A 21,125-nucleotide genomic window follows, 5' to 3' on the forward strand; every position below is an offset into this window, starting at 1 on the left:
CACACTACTACCTAGCTACACTCCTGCACGCTCTCTCAGATCGGCAAACGAAAGGAGACTAAAAATTCCTTCTTCACGGGGTCTCCGATTCCAATCATGTCTGTTCTCCGTTGTTGTCCCTGGCTGGTGGAACAACCTGCCCTCCTCCACACGACTTGCCGAGACTACCACCACTTTTAAGAAGCAGGTGAAAACCCTCTTGTTCAAAAAATATTACAGACAAATCTAACACTTACACACGCACATGCGTACACATTGCACAAACAATACAAAAATGTATAAATACATTATAATTTTTCTTAGTCTAGCACCTGTCACGACTACGGACTTACGGGGGAAGGAAGCGCAGAGGTCTGACATACTGGGAAGGGGGTTTTATTATACAATAAACACAAATAAACAGCGGCACGGTGGCCGAAAACAATTTAACTACAATAAAAAACACAAACTAACCCATAGGCGTGTGGCGATTGCCAGAACTCAAAAACATAAAGACATTCACTCACTGAAGTCAAGTTCATGTCTGAGTTCACGAAAATGCCAGAGACCCAGAAGGGGCGGAAACTTCCGGCATTTATGGGGCGTCAGGATTGGAGTCAGGTGTGGAGCCCAGCTGCAGGCAATCCTGACAGCACCCAACAATCTCTGAGCATGCTCTTCACTGACAAGTCTGAGCCTTATCAGGGCTCTTAGTTTGTAAACTCAATATTCTATAGAAATCGAACGAGAATTGCTGGTGTCTTCCTCTTGTAAGTCGCTTTGGATAAAAGCATCTGCTAAATAAAGTAAAGTAAAAGTAAAGTATTTTAGTACAGAGAGTTGAAGAACTTGTTATATTTATTATATTTATTACCCAACCCTTGTTGGTATATTTTGTGAGTGGTGACCCATGATGAATCGTAAAATAAAGAAGCAAAAGTAACAACCAGGGTCAAATTGTGCTAGATGGCAAGTTCGGCGAAGCTAGACATCTGCAGGTTTCGTGGTTGTATGAGCATCAGAAAGAAGGTGGTCCGATCGACAGAATCGCGTTTTCGTTAATACCATGTGTACAGCCAGGAGAAGAGCAGACAGGGTAATCTTCTTCATGTAAAATTCATGTGGATGTTTGTTACGTCCAGTTTGCATAAAGAATGTTGCTGACCAGCCACGCCATATCGTGATAACAGTGGTCCCCGATGACGAAGGATAATGTGCCTAGCAACACTGAATGTCAGGATTGACTGCACCTGGTCTGATCACCAGTGCACAATCCGGACAGCGTTAAAAAGCCGGGGATTTCCGCCCCTTCGGGAGCGCCGGCATCCTAGTGAACTTTTGTGACTGTGTGCAATCGCCACACGCCTGCGGGTTTGTTTGTGTTATTCCCCTTTATTTCCCGTTCTTGGCCACCGCGCCGTTGTTTAATTGTGTTTATTGTTTATTTTATAATAAAACTCAGCATGTCCCGCCTTCCCAGCATGTCCCGCCTCTGCGCTTCTCTCCCCCCGTCAGCTCGCGGTCGTGACAGAATGTCGGCGCTCCCCACAAAAGCGCAGAGGAAGAAGGCAGAGAAGGACGTCAAAGCGGACACCAGCGGACAGACGCACCACCCGTTCTGGTGGAGCGGTTTCTTCCCGGCGAGCCATGTCGCACGGCGCCGCGTCATGACGTCACCCCCGGGAGAATCCGCAAAACCCGGAAGCGTCAATGTCGGCGGGTGAGTGGGCGGAGCAAAGACAATGGCGTCGGCAGCAGCTATGAAGTGACGTGGGCAGCGAGTGCAGAGGATGCGACCCCCACGATCTTCGCCATGTCGAGCCAGGAACTCTGCACTCTGCTGGCCAGGCTCCCCGTGGACTGGGACGACACGGACGACAAAGGCACTGGAGACGCGAGTTGGGCTCCGCCCATCGCGCCAGTCCGCGATCGTTGCAAGGTCCGTGGGGATCCACATCACTTCCAGGGGTGTGAGAGACGACAACGGCGGCATTCCTCCAGCAAGGAGGTGGGCAGGCTCCAGCCTGAATGGCCAGAGTACTGCCCATGGGAGATGATTGCGCCATGGGTCCAGGGTGGACAACCCTCGGAGTCACCAGTGGGAGGACACGGATGACGAAAGCGGCGATGACGTGGATTTTCATTGGACGGTCGTGCCGGGATGGCTCCGCCCAGCGCGCGTCCGAGATCGTCGCGACGTCCGTGAAGACCCACGTGACTCCCGGGGGTACGAGGTTGACACGGACTACAACCAGGATGACGCCGGTTGGGCGGTCGGTGCCGGGATGGCTCTGCCCATCGTCCCCGTCCAGGATCGTCACAAGGTCTGTGGAGACCCACGTCCCTCCCAGCAGTGTGAGGACAGCTGGTGGAAGAGGGCGACGTGAGGTCGCCAGCCAGCAACTGCGCTGACGTGACTGCCTCGCAGGGAATCCGCCTTCCCTCTGCCCGGACGTTCCCCAGCGAAATGGCAGTGCAGCACCAGCGCCCCCACCTTCTGGAGAAGACGTCCACCCCCCTCCACGTCACACACCCACCACCATCTCCAGCGATGTGCCCAGCCCCATATGGGACAGCCCAATGGTCCCGGGACCCTTCAGTGGGGCAGCAGACGCGGATGAGATCACCACCATCCTCGCGTGTCTGCCTGGGTCAGCATGGGGCTGGAGCGCAGCCCTCTGGCAGCAGGGAGAGACCGACAGGAGTTTTCGGGACTTCCTGCAGAGACTAAGGGCGGAGTTTGATCGCCCAGAGCCTGAACCAGGGATCGAACTCTGCCCCTCCACCACATCCAGCGCCAGTCAGGATCCGGGGCAAGAAGACCCAGCACTGGCAGGTGACGAGAAGGTCACGCCTCCCGAGATCCTGGCTGTGCCCCCTGAGGAGGTCCCGGAGTGCCCAGAGAGGGAGAAAGATGACCCTCTCTTCTGTCTGTCTCTGTCTGTGTGCGCGTGGCATTAGTGTCCGTATGTCGCCCCCACTTGCCCTCTTTGTGTCCACCAGATGGCGACCCAGCAGTGGAGCCGAACCCCAGGGAGGCAGTTCCTAACCTGACTAAACAGGTCCAAGGCGAGGTGGACAAGCCCCAAGGTACCCCTAAGTCCAGCCGGGGGGAGCTGCTCCCCCAAAGAAATTTTTGGGGGGGTGCAGTTTGGGTTGGGGGCTCCTCCTGAGGGGAGGGTAGGTGGGGAAGCGACGGAGGTGGATCCTCCGGTAGCCGGTACGGGTGCTAGGGCGGGCCATGCATGGGCCTGCGTCCGCCTCCAGAGGGGTGGAGCGCCATAGAGCCCCCTGGTAGGCATGAGGACCCCGCTGGGACAGGCAGGAAGAGGGCCTGCTTGTCCCAACGGACGCAGAAGGGGCTAGCTGGATATTCTGGCAATGCCCCCACCTTGGCACCAGGGACGTGCAGTGAGAGGGGCTGCATGGTCCCAGAAGGCATTAGCCTGGAGTGCCGAGAACAGTCGCCAGAGGCTCCAGGACCACCTCCCTGCGCGGTGCAGGGAGGGAAGCTGACTGCTGCATGGTCCCAGAAGGTACCAGCCTGGAACGGTCGCCAGAGGAGCCAGCCCGAGGGACCGGGGCCGCCACACCTGACCACGCCAGGTAGCCACCCAGGGTGGTAGTAGCCTAGTGGGTAACACACTCGCCTATGAACCAGAAGACCCGGGTTCGAATCCCACTTACTACCATTGTGTCCCTGAGCAAGACACTTAACCCTAAATTGCTCCAGGGAGACTGTCCCTGTAATACTGATTGTAAGTCGCTCTGGTTAAGGGCGTCTGATAAATGCTGTAAATGTAAATGTAGCCACCCCCAGGGACCGGGGCCGCCACGCCGGGGAGCCAGCCCGAGGGACCGGGTCCTCCAAGGGGAGGATAAAGCAGGGCAGGAGCCCTGTGGTTGCCGCTGTCCGCCCTGCCGCCTCCACTGATGGTACTGCTGGGGCTCCGAGGACGTATCCCTTGGAGGGGGGGCTCTGTCAGGATTGACTGCACCTGGTCTGATCACCTGTGCCCAATCCGGACAGCGTTTAAAAGCCGGGGATTTCCACCCCTTCGGGAGCGCCGGCATCCTAGTGAACTTTTGTGACTGTGTGTACTTTGAGTTCTGGCAATCGGCACACGCCTGCGGGTTTGTTTGTGTTATTCCCCTTTATTTCCCATTCTTGGCCACCGCACCGTTGTTTGTTTGTGTTTATTGTTTATTTTATAATAAAACTCCCTTCCCAGCATGTCCCGCCTCCGCGCTTCTCTCCCCCCGTCAGCTCGCGGTCGTGACACTGAAGTAGAAAAGAAAGGAAGTGATGGATGAGTGGATGGATGTTCTTAAAACATAGGGAAATAATAATAATTTGTTCATCATGTTTTAATTGCGTAAGAATGAATGCTGTTTGAAGCCACGTCCAGCTACAGTAATTATGCTAATGTTCTGCTCCTGGACTGAACGTGTTATCTGCATTTGCATGCCACTAATTTCACCCATTTTAAATAGCTGCCGCACACCAACTACTGATGCTTAGTTCATTAGTGTCACTTTATCAGCTATCCTGAATAGCAACAGGCAGTTTCGTGTGTGTATGTGTAGTGCAAGCATACGCTGATTGGCAGCCTATTAACTGCTGGCATGTTGGCAAGACAACATTCATTATACTGTACAAATTCCAAAGGATTTTTACCGATGCTTATAAAAATAATGATGACAGGAAGGCGTTCATTCTTTCCGTGCATTCTCCTTAAATGTAATTAAAAAGCAATATTAAGGGTCCGTGTAAGGTTTCACTGGTGCTTGGCCTCAAACATGCAGAATGAAGGGCACGAGGGCTTATTGGTCCATGTGTAGAAAGGACTCAACAAAGGGGGACACTCTGTAAGACACACTTGCAATAATCTCGCTGTAATGAGCTGGGATACAACTGGGCTCACTTGTCATTGCCGCATTGCAACATCAGAGTCTGACACTAACAAGGGTACATCCTTCTAAAGCCACCCGAACAAGTGTGACAGATGTGGCTCCCTCCTTGGCGACCAAACAACAGTTGCTTTTGGCAGCTTATGGCATGAAATATGCAGGTGTCCAGAGACATGGGACGTCCACCCCCTCAGTGGCCCTGCGTGACTCGAGATGAAAGTCATTTAGCTGCGAATAGAGTGATTTACAGTCATATTTGCCACAAAAAAGGAGTCTTTCTTTCTTTCCTTTCTTCTTTTTTTCCTCCTGAGCCTGTGTAAAAAAGGGGAGTTGTGGGGGAGTGGTGCACAGCGTTGGCATCAGAAATGATGGCTTTGTGCTCCTCAAGACTAGTCAGACGCTTCAACCTCCGTCCTCACCACGCTCGCAGCACGTAGTCCAGCCGCGATGTTTATCATAACCGGGAGCCTGGTGCCTGAAACCCATCATTTGTTCACTAATCCAGCTTTCAGATCAAAGAGAAGTCTATTTATCCCGAAGACTGGGCAGTTCTCTGTGTATTTGTCACCGCAAATTTGCCAAATATCTTTTGCTGCTGGCATTACAGAAACAAAAAGATTTGTATTTAACATTTAATCACACATTCACCTTCTCTGATTAATTATTATCTTGTAAAAAAATGTATTAAGATAGGAATTAATAATGTGATTATCCCTTTATGGGAATCTGATATATTCATAATGCTGCCGAGACATTTAATGTCTCCCGGAGGATTTAAAAATAATAATAGTAAAGGAATTAATCAGCTGGGACATTTGACAAAAATAGATTTGATTTATGGCAACTTAACATTGTATAAATTAAATGACACGTAAAAAAAACTGGTGTTTAACACACAAGACAAGGACACAGAGCAGAAACACACATGCCGGGTGAGGAAACACTCAGGAACGTGTGATAACAACTGATGTACTCAGGCACACGGGAGACGTACAGCATTGGGAAAACCATGAGTGTCGGGTGCAGTTCAGGCCATGACAATTTCACGTGTTTCACAATCCCTCTGGTTTATTTTTATTGTTCTGGCATTTTTCATAATAACTACAAATCATATAAAGTGCACAAGACACAATACTTTTGTTGAAAAGGAAATAAAACATTGGCTTCAACCAAGGTTAAGGGTTGCCGTAACCTCGGCTCATTGCATCCAGTTTAGCAATCACAGCGATAAACACAAGCTCAGTAGAAATGTGCACTGTGACCGGTGCAGTTGGTTCATTATCCCGTGTCCAGCCCCAGATGAATCAAAGGGACTGTGTCTCCACAACAAACCCTTCAGAGTAAGCCTGCAGCCGTCCTTTCAGCACACATCATTAGGTTCTATCTTTCTTCCTTTCTTTATTTTCTTCTGTCTGTCAGTAAGTGCCATTCCAGACAGAAAAACTCTCGGCGCTCAGGGAATGCATTTAAAGCTCAACTCAGAGCCAGAAACCACTTGGGATGTACAACTTATGATGTTTGAGGGCCTTCCTTCTATCATCAGTGTTAACTATGCTCAGCAGCAACTATTTTTTAGGAACTCCTAATTGTTTTATTAGCTTCACTTAACACGATAAGAAGTTATACAGGTACCGGATGTTGCCCATCAGATGCCCGCTACCCAGTATCACATTCAGGATCACAGTTGGTGTTTTGGCATAGGCTTCCATCCAATGGTTATGGTTAGGTCTATCTTACATTAATCTAATCTGTAAATTTGGACAGTGTTCATTTTGACAGAATAAAAGAGATAGATAGGACTGTATCTAAGTACATGCAAAGCGACGGACCCACGGTCCACTTTGTCAGAAATCACCCCATACTAAGGGTCTCTTTAATCATTTCTTTTATCTCTGTAACTTGTTGTTTTTTGCAAAATGTGCAATTAATTCAACTTGTCTGTGTGTTAATTCTGCGCATTGCACAGTTCAAACACAAGGTGGCATAGCAATCATTTCAAACCCTTACACCGTTCTTAATGTAATATTAGTATATAATGTTGTTTGCACACGTAGAGTGCAATTTGGTGCAAACCAAATTGAGTTTATAGCACGGTTCAATCCTTCTCTGCCTCCTGCCTCTCTTCAAGAAGGTATCACAGAAGACGTAATGGTGTCTGTGTGTGTGTGTGTGTGACTGTGAACGTGTGTACCGAATAAAGAGAAAGTTTGTGAGAGAGATTTCTGTGTTCTGATGTCCTTGATGGAGAGGAGGTGGTTGAGGTTGCTTTTGAGAAATGGTGGCCGAACGCACCTTATGTCTGAGTCAAGATGAATAAGATCTAGGACTGGGGGAGACAATAACATCTCACATGATCTGTCTGTTGAATGTCACACGTACAAATGGCACCTAATTGTGATCCAAATACAACCTTCCAGCAGCCATCTTCTGCAGACTGACACAAAACAGGAAAAAAATATATAAATGAACGGAAAAGGGCATTTTTTAGGGTGTTTGGTTGACATGGACTTTTGTTACATTAGCACAAAAGGTCACAGCGAATCAAAATGACTGTGAGTGATCACCTTTACCCAGAGGTGAGGTGGGCAGGGTAAGATGGGAAATGCTGTCCCCTGATTTCTTTCACGATGACACAAGGCATCTGCAAACGAGGGTGGTAGTAGCTTAGTGGGTAACACGCTCGCCTATGAACCAGAAGACCCGGGTTCAAACCCCACTTACTACCATTGTGTCCCTGATCAAGACACTTAACCCTGAGTGTCTCCAGGGGGGGACTGTCCCTGTAACTACTGATTGTATGTCGCTCTGGATAAGGGCGTCTGGTAAATGCTGTAAATGTAAATGTAAGACATGAGCATCACTGCATGACTGATGTGTTTGAAAACGGTGTAAATCATTCACTAACTGTCAACATATTCCTCAAGCAGACAAACCGATTTCAAAATATCCAAAATGAAGATGTTTTGACAGGAAATACTGACTGTATATAACTGACAGAAAAGTAAATTAGACATTAGAAAAAAATGCACTTCAGTTCATGTATAATATCCCGTTACTCACTCATTCACCCTCCTTCATTGCTTATTCTTAAGCTGATACTTTATTTTGGATAAAAGCCAGTGCTAAATACATAAATGAACGAATGGTAATGCTATGGGGTTTATCATGAAGATTGCCAGGGTCTTTCAGCTAACATTGCTGGCCTTTTGTTGTGTGTTGTATTCGACTCTGTTAGATGGTCATTCATTTAAAAGAACTGCAATCGCTTCCATAGATGGCTGTTTTCAACAAGGCATCTACAGTTTATATCTATTAACCACATCAAGTAGGTCTAGTGTAAAAAAACAATAAGGGTGGTCATGACCCGGTCCATTTACATTTACAGCATTAATACATTTACCTCTTTTAGACAAATTTCAGCTCATTGGCATGATCAACAACTGTCACAGTGGAGCGTGCATGACCCTGCCTGGGAACAACGGGATAGGTGTTCTCAAATTCAAATTCAAATTCAAATTTTATTTGTCACATACACAGTCATACACGATATGATGTGCAGTGAAATGCTTTCTGCGACTGCTACAGACCACAGTATTGCAAATGTTGCAAGTAAACAATGAACCAATATGCAAATATTGCAAACATAACCAAGTATTACACTTTTACGTCTTTAACATAAAATATGTGTAACTGGTAGGGTGAAGGTGTGCAAATGAGTTACAGTTTTTTTACAATGTTTAAAGAAAAGAGAGAAAGAGCCATAAAAGAAAGAGCAGTAAAGACCTAAAAAGCGCAGAGTCATTTTGTGCAAAGTGATTTTGTGCAAAGTGGTTTTGTGCAAAGATGTTTTGTGCAAAAGAGTCCGGAGTGATTGGAGGTGAAAGTGCATGAGTTCTATGTACTGTTGTTGAGAGCTTGGACAGCCTGCGGGAAGAAGCTCCTCCTCATTCTCTCTGTGTTGGACTTCGGGGAGTGAAAGCGCTTCCCTGATCGCAGCAGAGAGAAGAGTCCATTGTTGGGGTGGGTGAGGTCCTTCGCTATCTTCCTGGCCCTGGTGCAGCACCGTTTGCTGTAGATAGATTGAAGGTCAGGGAGCTTGGTACGGATGATTCGTTCGGCTGATCGAACCACCCTCTGTAGGGCTCGCCTGTCCTTCATGGTGCTGTTCCCGAACCAGGTTGAGATATTTCCCGTCAGGATGCTCTCTATGGTGCAGGAGAAGAAGTTCCTGAGCACCTTGGAGGGCAGTCTGAAGTCTCTCAGGTGTCTGAGGTGGTAGAGACGCTGCCGGGCCTTTTTCACCACGGTGTTGATGTGACAGGACCATGACAGGTCCTGCGTGATGTTAACACCGAGGTAACGGAAGCTGTCCACTCTCTCCACTGGGCTCCTGTTGATGACAGGGTGTCTGGTAGGTCCTCTCCTGCTTTGTACTGAAGTCCACTATTAACTCCTTTGTCTTGCTGACGTTCAGGTGGAGATTGTTCCTCTGGCACCAGTTCGCCAGATTTCCAACCTCCTCCAGGTAGGCCGTCTCGTCGTTGTCAGAGATCAGGCCCACCACGACAGTGTCGTCAGCAAACTTGATGATGGTGGTGGAGTTAGTAGTGGCTGTACAGTCATGGGTGTACAGGGAGTACAGCAGGGGGCTCAAAACACAGCCCTGGGGGGCTCCAATGCTGAGTGTGATGGAGGTTGAGACATGTCCACCCATCCTTACTGCCTGTGGTCTCCCGGTTAGGAAGTTGGAGATCCACTGACAGAGAGATGATCTGAGTCCCAGGTGCTCCAGCTTGGTGGTGAGTGTGGAAGGGATTATTGTGTTAAATGCTGAACTGTAGTCAATGCATTTTAACATAATTTCCCTTCCGAGTGTCCAGGTGGGTGAGTGCAGTATGGTCTCGACCCCACCATGGATCTTGATGAGCACCAGAATCCTGCAGGACATCACGGCCATCTGCACCCCCACTGCCCCAGTGGAACACGCACGACCCCGCCTGGGAACTGTCACAGTGCTTGAGCAAGGTTCAGGATTTGAACCAGTAGTGGGGCAGTGGTGGCCTAGCGGGTAAGGAAGCGAATCCCGAACCGCCAAGGCGCCACTGAGCAAAGCACCGTCCCCACACACTGCTCCCCGGGCGCCTGTCATGGCTGCCCACTGCTCACCAAGGGTGATGGTTAAAAGCAGAGGACACATTTCATTGTGTCACCATGCGCTGTGCTGCAGTGTTTCACAATGCCAATCACTTCACTTTCACTTTAACCCTTTGGTTACGAGTCCGATTCCTTATTTTCAAAAGAACCCATTGAAATGTTCTTTTCTCGTTTCTGGCCATGAGTTGCAGATGGCAGTGATGAGCTCAAACCGCGACAACATAGAAAGGACGTGATTTTAATATGAACAGGACCCCGGGAGAGTGGTGCTCGTTTTTCATTGCCAACTGTGCCCTGTTGGCATGGCGAGAACGACAATAAAATAATTTAGGTGGGTTCTTAGTGGAAGCTCAGGTAGCTCTGTTCAAGGGGGCTTCAGTAACTGAAATTGTAGTAGCCTAGTGGGTAAAACACTCGCCTATGAACCAGAAGACCCGGGTTCAAATCCCACTTGCTCAGGGACACAATGGTAGTAAGTGGGATTTGAATCTGGGTCTTCTGGTTCGCAGGCGAGTGTGTTACCCCACTAGGCTTCTCAGCCCTCCCCATCACCGAGCCCGCTCGACACAGCATTGTCTTCTAGTAGGTTCAGCTGATGGACCTGCCCTTTGATGGGAAGAGCTGCTCTGCGCTGATTGGTCCGCCGCCGGGGCGCGCGCTCCGGAACGGGCGCGCGCGCCCACTCCGCTTCCCGGGACCGGGACGCACGGGACCGGGACGCACGGGACAGGGACGCACGGGACCGGGACGCACGGGACCGGGACGCACGGGACAGGGACGCACGGGACCGGGACGCACGGGACAGGGACGCACGGGACCGGGAGGCAGGTAGCGTGAGGGGGGATGGTGCACGTTCCCCTTCTTCTTCTTCTTCTTCTTCTTCTTCTCGCTTTATATTGTTGTATGTTTTATTAAGTAAAGTGACGTTTTTGTCGTCAGGCAGCGGACGGTGTTCAGGTCTAGAAGTATTTTTATCTGGAAGCTGTGAAAAATGCAAGACCGCATGCAGCAGGTTTCTCATATACAAATGGGACATATACACACATGTGTGTGTGTGTGTGTGTGTGTGTATAAAATTAGTAGATTCATTGAATATATATTCTGCTCATTTAATGCTTTTATCTATTTAAAATAGGGAAAATGCGGTGAAGATGTTAAATATAGACATATGAATATAGATTATAATATATGAAATATAGATTATAATCAATTGATAGTTTCCTTTCTGGCTATCATCCTTTAGAAAGAATTTAACAGGATTTTCAACAGGAACCACTTGTTACAATGATTATAAATGACTGTATATTTATTTGACCGTGTGTGTGTGTGTGTGTGTGTATTAACAATAAATTTGAATCACCCCACAAATTGACCGAACATCTTTGAAAAGAAATAGTATAACTCAACCATTAAACTGAGTACATTTGTGAATCCGGTAACTTTTTTATTAATAAAAATAGAATTTTTTTCTCCCTGGTTTCTCCCCCTGATTTGCCTTTATAATTCATCGTTTTCTTGTCCACATGCAATGTGCATCGAACCAGTTAAAACTGGATAGATGAATTATATGATTTGGGCAGTAAAATATGTGAATGAAGGTTGTCTCCAGGCACAATTTGAAAAGTAAAGAGGAATAAGTGTGTTAGGAAAAATGCAGATCCGCTTTCTCGTTTTCTGCCTGTCCAACCAGTTCCAAACATTTTAGCACAATGTTGATGTAGAATTATCACTAAAGTGTGATCCGTCGTGGAGTTGCAGCGGTGCTCTAATTGCTTATTATCTTTGCAGTAAAAAGGAGGAACTGGAAGCGAAGTGGCAGTAATGAATGACAGTGCCAGTGCCTGGGTGGATGGGTCAACCCCTTTACCTGGAGGTCAGCAAGAGAGGTCAGGAGGCCATACCGTCCACGAGGTGGATGCGCGGAATGACTCGGCCAACTATACCTACCCGTTCGCCGATGTGGCCCTCCTCCAGACATTTAAACCCCTCATTATCCCCTGCTATGTGCTGGTGGTACTGGTGGGCGTGTTTGGCAACTACCTGCTTCTCTATGTCATTTGCCGCACACGGAAGATGCACAACGTCACAAACTTCTTCATCGGCAACCTGGCCTTCTCCGACATGCTCATGTGTGTCACCTGCGTGCCCTTCACCCTGGCTTACGCCTTTAATCCCCGCGGATGGGTCTTTGGACGCTTCATGTGCTACCTGGTGTTCCTCATCCAGCCTGTGACAGTCTACGTCTCGGTCTTCACACTGACTGCCATCGCTGTGGACAGGTGAGTGGATGATTTCATATCTGCTCTTTGTAGAAGTGGATGTTTGCTCCTGATTGACAATGAAAACATTTCTTTCTTTATGTCATTCGAATGATTCTGTGAGGGTCCATTTCATTCCAAACAGGGTACTTTTTGGATGACACTGAGGGAATGTGATTTCTCTGGCTGCATGTGGATTTGAATGGGTTTCTTTAAAAGAAAGTATTTAGAAATTTTGAAATTGAGAAATGGCCAGTGCACAGACCACGCATTTCATTCAAAATTTGTTATGAATAATTATGATAACAATAGTAATATAATTTTGTGTCTAGTACAGACAAATCAGGGTGATGGGTCAAATGCAGAGGACAAATTTCACTGTGTGCACCGTGTGCTGTGCCGCTGTGTATCACAATGACATTCACTTGACAATGCATCATTTAGAGATATCATTTATAAAATTGTGCGGTATTTGGCTTGTTTGGAGGCCCTGGCGGGCTTTTGGCATGAACAGACTGGTGATTTCTTGACTTCACCTGCATGCTACCACCCCGTTTTTTGCCCTACTGTCAGTTCATTTGAATAATTTTACCAATTGTCATTTTGTGAAACGCAACAGACTGACTTCCCCCAACCCCTCCACCAGGTATTATGCCACCGTACATCCTCTGAAGAAGCGCATATCCGTGGCAACGTGTGCCTACGTTCTGACCGGCATCTGGCTGATCTCCTGTGGCCTGGTGGCACCAGCGGTGGCCCACACCTACCATGTGGAGTTCCACTCGGAGCACCTCACCATCTGCGAGGAGTTCTGGCTGGGCCAGGAAACGGAGCGCCTGACCTACGCCTACGGCACCCTGCTGGTCACGTACATCCTGCCGCTGTCGGCCGTCTGCGTGTCCTACCTCTGCATCTCTGTGAAGCTGCGCAACTGCGTGGCGCCGGGCCACCACACCCGGGACCAGGCCAAGGCTCAGCGCGCCCGCAAGCGCAAGATCTTCCGCCTTGTGGCGCTGGTGGTGGCCGCGTTCGCCGTGTGCTGGCTGCCCATCCACGTCTTCAACGTCCTGCGCGACATCGACATCCGCCTCATCAACAAGCGCCACTTCCTGCTCATCCAGCTGCTGTGCCATCTGTGCGCCATGTCCTCCTCCTGCTGCAACCCCTTCCTGTACGCCTGGCTCCACGACCGCTTCCGCTCAGAGCTGCGCAAGATGCTCACCTGTCACCGGCGCATCGGCATTCCCGCCAACCACTGTGCCACCGCCAGCGTCGTGCTCTGAGCAGGAACTCTGTGGGGGAGAAGGATGAGTGGGACACCATTTTAACACTGATCAGCCAACCTGCTTCTGCTTCAGAATGGCGTCGTGTCAGCTTTTTAGGCAGAAAAAAGGGATGCCTAATCTGCCATTAGCCTGCGGATGGTAAATGGCAGTAAATCGTCAGCTTTTAAAAAGCAGCGTCAATGCTGCATACAGTTTAAATACAGTCTTGGACAATGTAGTCTGCTTTTAAACCCACATATGCTACAACGTGAGGAATTGGTGTGCAGAAAAAAAGTCATTTTATTGATATTGCACTGGATAAACTCAATGTACAGCGAAATCTCCGTCTTTTCCTCAGTTAATGGGCTTGTGTCTTTGACCAATGTAACTATCTTTATAGTCTTCAGTGATCTACCGTTCACATTAAATAATCTAAAACGGAAAACTATAATAGTCTTATTCTATAATAATGTTAAGCACCCACTACGTAATGATAATAATATTAACGCATTATGGCTGGAAGTGTTCTGTGGTCTAAACAGGATGATCAAGCAGGGTTAAGATGACAGAAGTGGGAAATAAACCTTTGCTTGTTTGGTGATATTTGGTCAATTGGATCATCTAATCAGCAGGACATAATGTTAAAGAAAAGAGCTGAAAGATAAAATCTGAACAAATGAGTGATGCTCATAAACATGGAGAACATGTACTAGCTTCACTGGGTGGCCTAGCAGCTAAGGAATCCCACTGAGCAGAGCACCGTCCCCACACCCTGCTGCCCGGGCGCCTGTCACGGCTGCCCACTGCTCACCAGGGGTGATGGGTTACAGGCAGTGGACACCTGCTGCTTTCAGTTCTCCAGAGTTCTCTGTTTAATGACGACGGGCTGTGACATACACCAGTAGATCAGCTGGAGAATCAGCAGTGCTCAGACCAGCTGTGAATGAATGAACATGGTACCAGCGCCCGTATTGTACTGCCAATGGTGGGCCATGGACTTATCAACTGTCCATAGGTGTGTAAAAATACACCCCTACCAATACAGCCACAGTAGTCCAGCACCGGACCTACAAAACTTCTGCTCAGCAGTCGTCCTCTGATGTGACCACTGACAGATGTGCTAGTGTGTGTGTGAGTGACTGAAGGGTTTTAGTGAAATTGTGGTTGTATTGAAAACTCTATACATACATGTGCTAAGTGTGCTAATGCTAATGCGTCCTCCTGGAAGACTTCATACGGAAATAAAGCCTTGTTGCCTGCACACCGAGTCCCCCGGGACTTTCATTCATATTCATCAAACAACTGTCAGCAGAGAAAGGAATGTTATTCTGCAGCATTCCAAGTCTAGTTGTGAGGTTGCTCGTTGTTTTCAGGCGCAGAAACGTATCAGCTTCGTAGGAAATAAAATACGACTTATCACTGCATTTCTGATTGTAGATCCCCTCCTTGTTTTAAATGATGCACACAGTCATGCAAATGGTGAATCACAGTTCTCGATTAGCTACAGGCTAGTGTACTGTACACAATTATTGTTGCCATGGCTACCAGTTGCATATATAAAATGTCGATCTGACATCTAATTGGACTAATACTATAATGATATGATTCATACGTTTCTGTTCTGGGGTATTTGTAGCTCTCGAACACTTTCCCAGAATGCTTTTGTGATTTTGAGTCATTCTGCAATTTCATTTGTTATAATGGGGGGCTGGATCCTGTCCTAGTCGCCCAGGGACGAGGTCGGAAAGAACGGTTATTAACAGGGCATGCCAGGCCATTTGCAGTATTGGTGTTTGGCGAAAATGCCGTGTGCCTAGAAGAAAAATTGACTTGTGACATGCCAGGTCTTATTTAGCAGAAGAATGTGTATGTAGGTATATGTGCTGCATTGCATTTGTATATGCAATGTATATGCATTGATTTTCATGGTTTGAACAAACTTTTCAATTTGAATGCATTTAAGTATTCATCAGTTTCAAACACCAAGTAATATTCCTTTACATTTTACATTTACAGACGCCCTTATCCAGTAGTTACAGGGACAGTCGTCCCCTGGAGCAACTTAGGGTGTCTTGCTCAGGGACACAATGGTAGTAAGTGGGGTTTGAACCCGGGTCTTCTGGTTCATAGGCGAGTGTGTTACCCCACTAGGCTACTACCACCCTATTCATGCTTGGTACTGGTGAGACAGTATTAGTGCTTATTTTTAGCATCACATACATTAAGTTCCAGTATTGCTGAATGGAAAATGGACGAAGCAGTGCTCGTCATGCAGGTCCCTGGAGCATTGGCCAGTCAAAGAAGATTCATTTATTTAGGACATGTTGACAGAAAAATACACATTTTTAAAGGAACGGGGAATAGCACACATTTTAAACTTTTATTTGAGAAACCAAAAGGGACAGGCAGACAAAGTTGAGTGACCAGCGGGAAAACCAACTAAAATCGGAACAGAACATCTTCACGTAGATTTTATCAGTGTGCAAAAAAATGCAAAAAAGACTTGTGTGAATGCCGAACGAATGGCAAAAATGATAAGCACTTTCCAAACAATGAGCAAAACATAATTAACAAGTAAATAAACTGAACGTAGCAGCAGTGAGCTGATCCCCGTGTAAACCACGCATTCACCCAGGCAGCATCACGCGTCTGGGCTTTAGCCGTGTCCTTCCTCCTCCTCCTCCTTCTGCTGCTGCAACGTCTTCTGGAGTCGCACGATGTATCTCATCTCTTGGTCTGTTCGGATGTACGACTCAATCTCGCCGTCCGAAATATCTTCGTCGCCAGTCACGTCCGGTCCTGCTGCCTCCGCTCTGGGCTTTTTAGCCACACGGACACAGGGAGGGACGAACAAGTGGCGCTTGGCCCAGGGTAATTCTGAAAGCTGGCTGTCGTTTGAATGTCCTCCAGCAGGGGGCGCTTTCTCCTCTACTTGTGAGTGCGAGGAGCTTTTTAAGGCAGCCTCCGGGGCAGAAGATAAAGCGTCGCCCGCCGCTCTCGTCTCGGAGGTTTCTGACAGCAGGGACTGTTCGTGGCGCCTCATGGCCTCCGACTGGAGCACCAGGCGTAACGCCAGGATGTCCTCGACCAGCACGGCCACGTCGCTGGGCTTCACCGGGCTTCCGCTGAGCCAGGGCAGCTCCTGTCCCAGCTTGCAGAGCACCTCCCTCATCTCCACCACACGCTTCTGCGCTGTGCGTCTCCTCTCGCCCTCTTTAACGCTGCCGAACTTGCTAATCACGCAGAACTTCGTCAGAGGGACTTTCATGCGTTTCTGCCATGGATCCACAGAAAAAGAGAGATGCGAGTGAGCACTACTCGATCCATTTACATTTACCGCATTTACCAGACGCCATTACAATCAGTAGTTACAGGGACAGTCCCCCCCTGGAGACACTCAGGGTTAAGTGTCTTGCTCAGGGACACGATGGTAGTAAGTGGGGTTTGAACCTGGGTCTTCTGGTTCGTAGGCGAGTGTGTTACCCGCTAGGATACTACACCCCTATATACCCCTCAGAACATGCTCGTCACACTAATGTGCCGAGGCAAAAGAACACAGCAGGCGAGTAAGACATCCACTAAACTCACCACCGGACTGAGGGACTGCCAGGCCAGGTAGACCGCGGCGAGCAGCATGGGCTGCGGCTGGCGGCCGGTCACGATCCAGCTGTCGGCGGCCAGCTCCAGCAGGTCCAGAGCCCTCCGCTTCAGCTCCCGCGTCGTCTCGCCGTACTCGGCTCCGACCTGGTCGCGACCCAGCTTGAAACTGCACACACGACCAAAGTAAAGAGAGTGTTGTGATAACCTGCAGCACAGCACACGGTGACACAATGAAATGTGTCCTCTGCTTTTAACCACCACCCTTGGTGAGCAGTGGGCAGCCATGACACCATGGAGCGGTAGCAGCCTAGCGGGTAACACACTCGCCTATGAACCAGAAGACCCAGGTTCAAACCCCACTTACTACCATTGTGTCCCTGAGCAAGACACTTAACCCTGAGTGTCTCCAGGGGGGGACTGTCCCCGTAACGACTGATTGTAAGTTGCTCTGGATAAGGGCGTTAAGTGTAAATGTAAATGACAGGCGCCCGGGGAGCAGTGTGTGGGGACAATGCTTTGCTCAGTGGGACCATGGCGGGTCGGGATTCGAACCGGCAACCTTCTGATTACGGGGGCCGCTTCCTTAACCGCCAGGCCACCGCCGCCCCCAAAAAATACCTCAATAAGTCGCGTTCGGAGAAATCTTACGGGACACATGGCTCAGGCTGGAATGCTATTGTGACCAATATTACAGAATGAGACAAGAAAGAAAAAAAGTGTCACCAACTCGTGACAGAAGCCCTCCAGCAGCTCCGTAATTCCACCGCCTACGGTCTGTAGATTCATACATTTGATGAGCTCCTGATATATGGCACCAAACAGGGCGGGGTCCGCTTCCAGCATGGCGACGACCGACCCCATCCCCAGCGGCCAGCTGTTCATCCTGGACACGGCGAGCACGCAGCTCCCCGCCAGCGCCTCTTTCTTGCTCAGGGAGGTGTGCAGGAAACTGGGGTGACCGTAGGCCCCCTCGTACAGGCTCACGGCGCTCGACTCCATGTCACTTGGGAAGCGGAAGATCCGGCACAGAGCGCGCAGCCTTCCACAACCTGTTCAGAAAGCGCACGGACGTTAACATCACCGGTCATGAGAAAAAAAAACCTAAATTGATTTTAATTTATTTTTTTAAATTGTACCTTTAATGAGGTTTGGGCATTTCCGCTTCTCGGTTTGAGTGCTCTCGTAATACGGGACGGCTATGAGAAGGGAGCATTTTTAAGTGAAAGTGAAAGGATCGTCACACGTGATACACAGCAGCACAGCACACAGTGAAATTTGTCCTCTGCATTTACATTTACATCATTTACCAGACGCCCTTATCCAGAGCGACTTACAATCAGTAGTTACAGGGACAGTCTCCCTGGAGCAATTTTTAGGGTTAAGTGTCTTGCTCAGGGACACAATGGTAGTAAGTGGGATTCGAACCCGGGTCTTCTGGTTCATAGGCGAGTGTGTTACCCACTAGGCTACTACCACCACATTTAACCCATCACCCTGAGTGAGCAGTGGGCGGCCATGACAGGTGCCCATGACAGTGTGTGGGGACGGTGCTTTGCTCAGTGGCACCTCGGCGGACCGGGATTCGAACCGGCAACCTTCTGATTACGGGGCCGCTTCCTTAACCGCCAGGCCACCGCTGTCTCAAACGCAGAATAAAACGCAAACCTGTGGCCTGCAGTTCCTCCGTCCGTGTGCTGGTCAGCTCTACTTCGGGCAGCAGCGAGCCGCAGTCCTCGCAGACCAGCTGCTTCTCGGAGTACAGGTCGTCCTCCACGACATTTCCCGAGCCGCAGTGGGGACAGGCGCGGGACATTCTCCCCCGCAAATCACACGGGTTAAAGCAAACGCTCAGGTGCCCAAAACAACGGCGTGGACACGTCTACTTTAACGTACTGTCAATTATAATTTTCATACCTGTGACGTCAGACCGACCAAACGGACGGACATCTGTCGCGCTTGTAAGACAGGACCGGGACCAACGCGACAACCACAGCCGCGTCACAGTGGGAAAAGTCCGGGGGGAAACGTAGTCCAGAACAAAAAAGGTTCCGCCTGTACAAGAGCTCGAACTGGCCGACGTCTGCCAGGGTTGTTCTTAAATCTATCGGGTAAAACGCGGAACGGTCTTCTGCTTTAATGATTTTCTTATGCTAGAAGGAAGCCGAACAAACAGTTTGGTTTTTAATGGAACTATATATACACACACACATACATACACAGTACAGGCCAAATGTTTGGACGCACCTTTACCTTTACATCTACAGCATTTACCAGACGCCCTTACATTTACATTTACATTTACAGCATTTATCAGACGCCCTTATCCAGAGCGACTTACAATCAGTATTACAGGGACAGTCTCCCTGGAGCAATTTAGGGTTAAGTGTCTTGCTCAGGGACACAATGGTAGTAAGTTGGATTCGAACCCGGGTCTTCTGGTTCATAGGCGAGTGTGTTACCCACTAGGCTACTACCACCCTTATCCAGAGCGACTTACAACCAGTAGTGACAGGGACAGTCCCCCCCTGGAGACACTCAGGGTTAAGTGTCTTGCTCATGGACACAATGGTAGTAAGCGGGGTTTGAACCTGGGTCTTCTGGTTCATAGGCAAGTGTGTAATTGACTAGGCTACTACCATACCTTCTCATTCAATGTGTTTTCTTTATTTTCATGACCATTTATGTTGGTAGATTCTCACTGAAGGCATCAGAACTATGAATGAACACATGTGGAGTTGTGTACTTAACAAAAAAAAGGTGAAATAAGTGAAAACATGTTTTATATTCTAGTTTCTTTGCTCTGATTACTGCTTAGCACACTCTTGGCATTCTCTCGATGAGCTTCAAGAGGTCGTCACCTGAAATGCTTCTCCAACAGAAGACAGATGCTCTTATTTGTTGAACACAAAATGTCTATAAATATATATATTTAAAATACATATATATTTGAATGAAATGTGCCTTGATCCGTACGAGGGGCATAAGTCCCGCATCTTCGCTCGTACCGTGCGAGAAGCGTGTTTGAATGAGCCTGGAAACCCGTCCAAACATGACGCATGCTGCGAGGCTGAATGCGACATCTACTGTTTATATCTATGCTTTATACGGTGTAAGAAGAAAAAGCTGTCCTGACATAACACAGAATCACAGTAAAGCTTACAAGAGCGTCGGATGTGAAGTCAGAAATCCCGTAACTATTATAAAACACTTGACTCGGCTAACTTTTACAACGAGAGGCTGATCACTGTCTTTCTGCCTAATCTAGGCTTCTTAGTTCCAGGGAAGGAAGAGCCAAACTGCCGACAAACAGCCGTGGAGTAGTTGGTTAAAGCGCCTGTCTAGTAAACAGGTGATCCTGGGTTCGAAACCCAGTGGTGCATTCGTTTGTTTTGGGCACTGGTGGCCTAGTGGTTAAGGAAGTGGACCTGTAATCAGAACCATTGAGGTGCCACTGAGCAAGGCACCGTCCCCGGGCGCCTGTCGTGGCTGCCGACTGCTCACCAAGGGTGATGGTTAAAAGCAGAGGACACACGTTGTTGTGTCACCGTGTGTTGTCACTTCACTGAAAGCGCCCCGGTGTAATGGTTAACACGTTTAACCAGATGAAGCAGCGTGGTCTTAAAAATGCAGTTCAAGATGAATGGGCAAAAAATCCCACAGACACGCTCCAATCTTCAGTGGAAACCGTTATGGGATGACCTACTCCATAATGACGCCTGTGGCTAATGATGCCTACAAGTTATGGTCATGTGACTGCTTAAGACTGTAATTATTGTGTGACCAATGGGACCAATGCAAACAAGTTTATGTTGATCTGTGCATAATCTGCTTATTAGCTGCCCCTTGTAGTGAGTTTGACTACAGTGCTTGTAGGAAATCAAAGTGCATGCAAGCTGTGCCATTTTCTATTTCTTGAGCTGCTTATTATAAATTGCATGTTGCATAAACCGCGTTGCTC

The 21,125-nt window shown here is 48.5% G+C and overlaps 2 protein-coding genes across 3 annotated transcripts; one reads left to right on the forward strand and one right to left on the reverse strand.

The window, feature by feature from the left end:
• Positions 1–11,843: 11,843 nt before the first annotated feature.
• prlhr2b (prolactin releasing hormone receptor 2b) lies at positions 11,844–13,625 on the forward strand. The gene is made up of 2 exons (XM_028974243.1): positions 11,844–12,323; positions 12,949–13,625. The coding sequence occupies exons 1-2, from the start codon at positions 11,866–11,868 to the stop codon at positions 13,583–13,585; spliced, it is 1,095 nt and encodes a 364-aa protein (XP_028830076.1). The 5' UTR covers positions 11,844–11,865; the 3' UTR covers positions 13,586–13,625.
• Positions 13,626–15,933: 2,308 nt separating this feature from the next.
• Positions 15,934–19,169, reverse strand: brf2 (BRF2 general transcription factor IIIB subunit). Of its 2 annotated transcripts, XR_003749230.1 has the most exons (6): positions 18,833–19,169; positions 18,304–18,363; positions 17,895–18,216; positions 17,156–17,333; positions 16,130–16,841; positions 15,953–16,058 (listed from the first exon to the last, which is right to left on the reverse strand). XR_003749230.1 is itself a non-coding variant. In XM_028974007.1 (5 exons), the coding sequence occupies exons 1-5, from the start codon at positions 18,978–18,980 to the stop codon at positions 16,224–16,226; spliced, it is 1,326 nt and encodes a 441-aa protein (XP_028829840.1). In that variant the 5' UTR covers positions 18,981–19,169; the 3' UTR covers positions 15,934–16,223. The 2 variants fall into 2 exon arrangements, 1 of the variants encoding a protein (XP_028829840.1); XM_028974007.1 differs by having other exon boundaries at positions 15,934–16,841.
• Between the last annotated feature and the right edge of the window lie 1,956 nt (positions 19,170–21,125).

The sequence above is a fragment of the Denticeps clupeoides genome, chromosome 3, assembly GCF_900700375.1.
Source record: "Denticeps clupeoides chromosome 3, fDenClu1.1, whole genome shotgun sequence".
Lineage (NCBI taxonomy): Eukaryota > Metazoa > Chordata > Actinopteri > Clupeiformes > Denticipitidae > Denticeps > Denticeps clupeoides.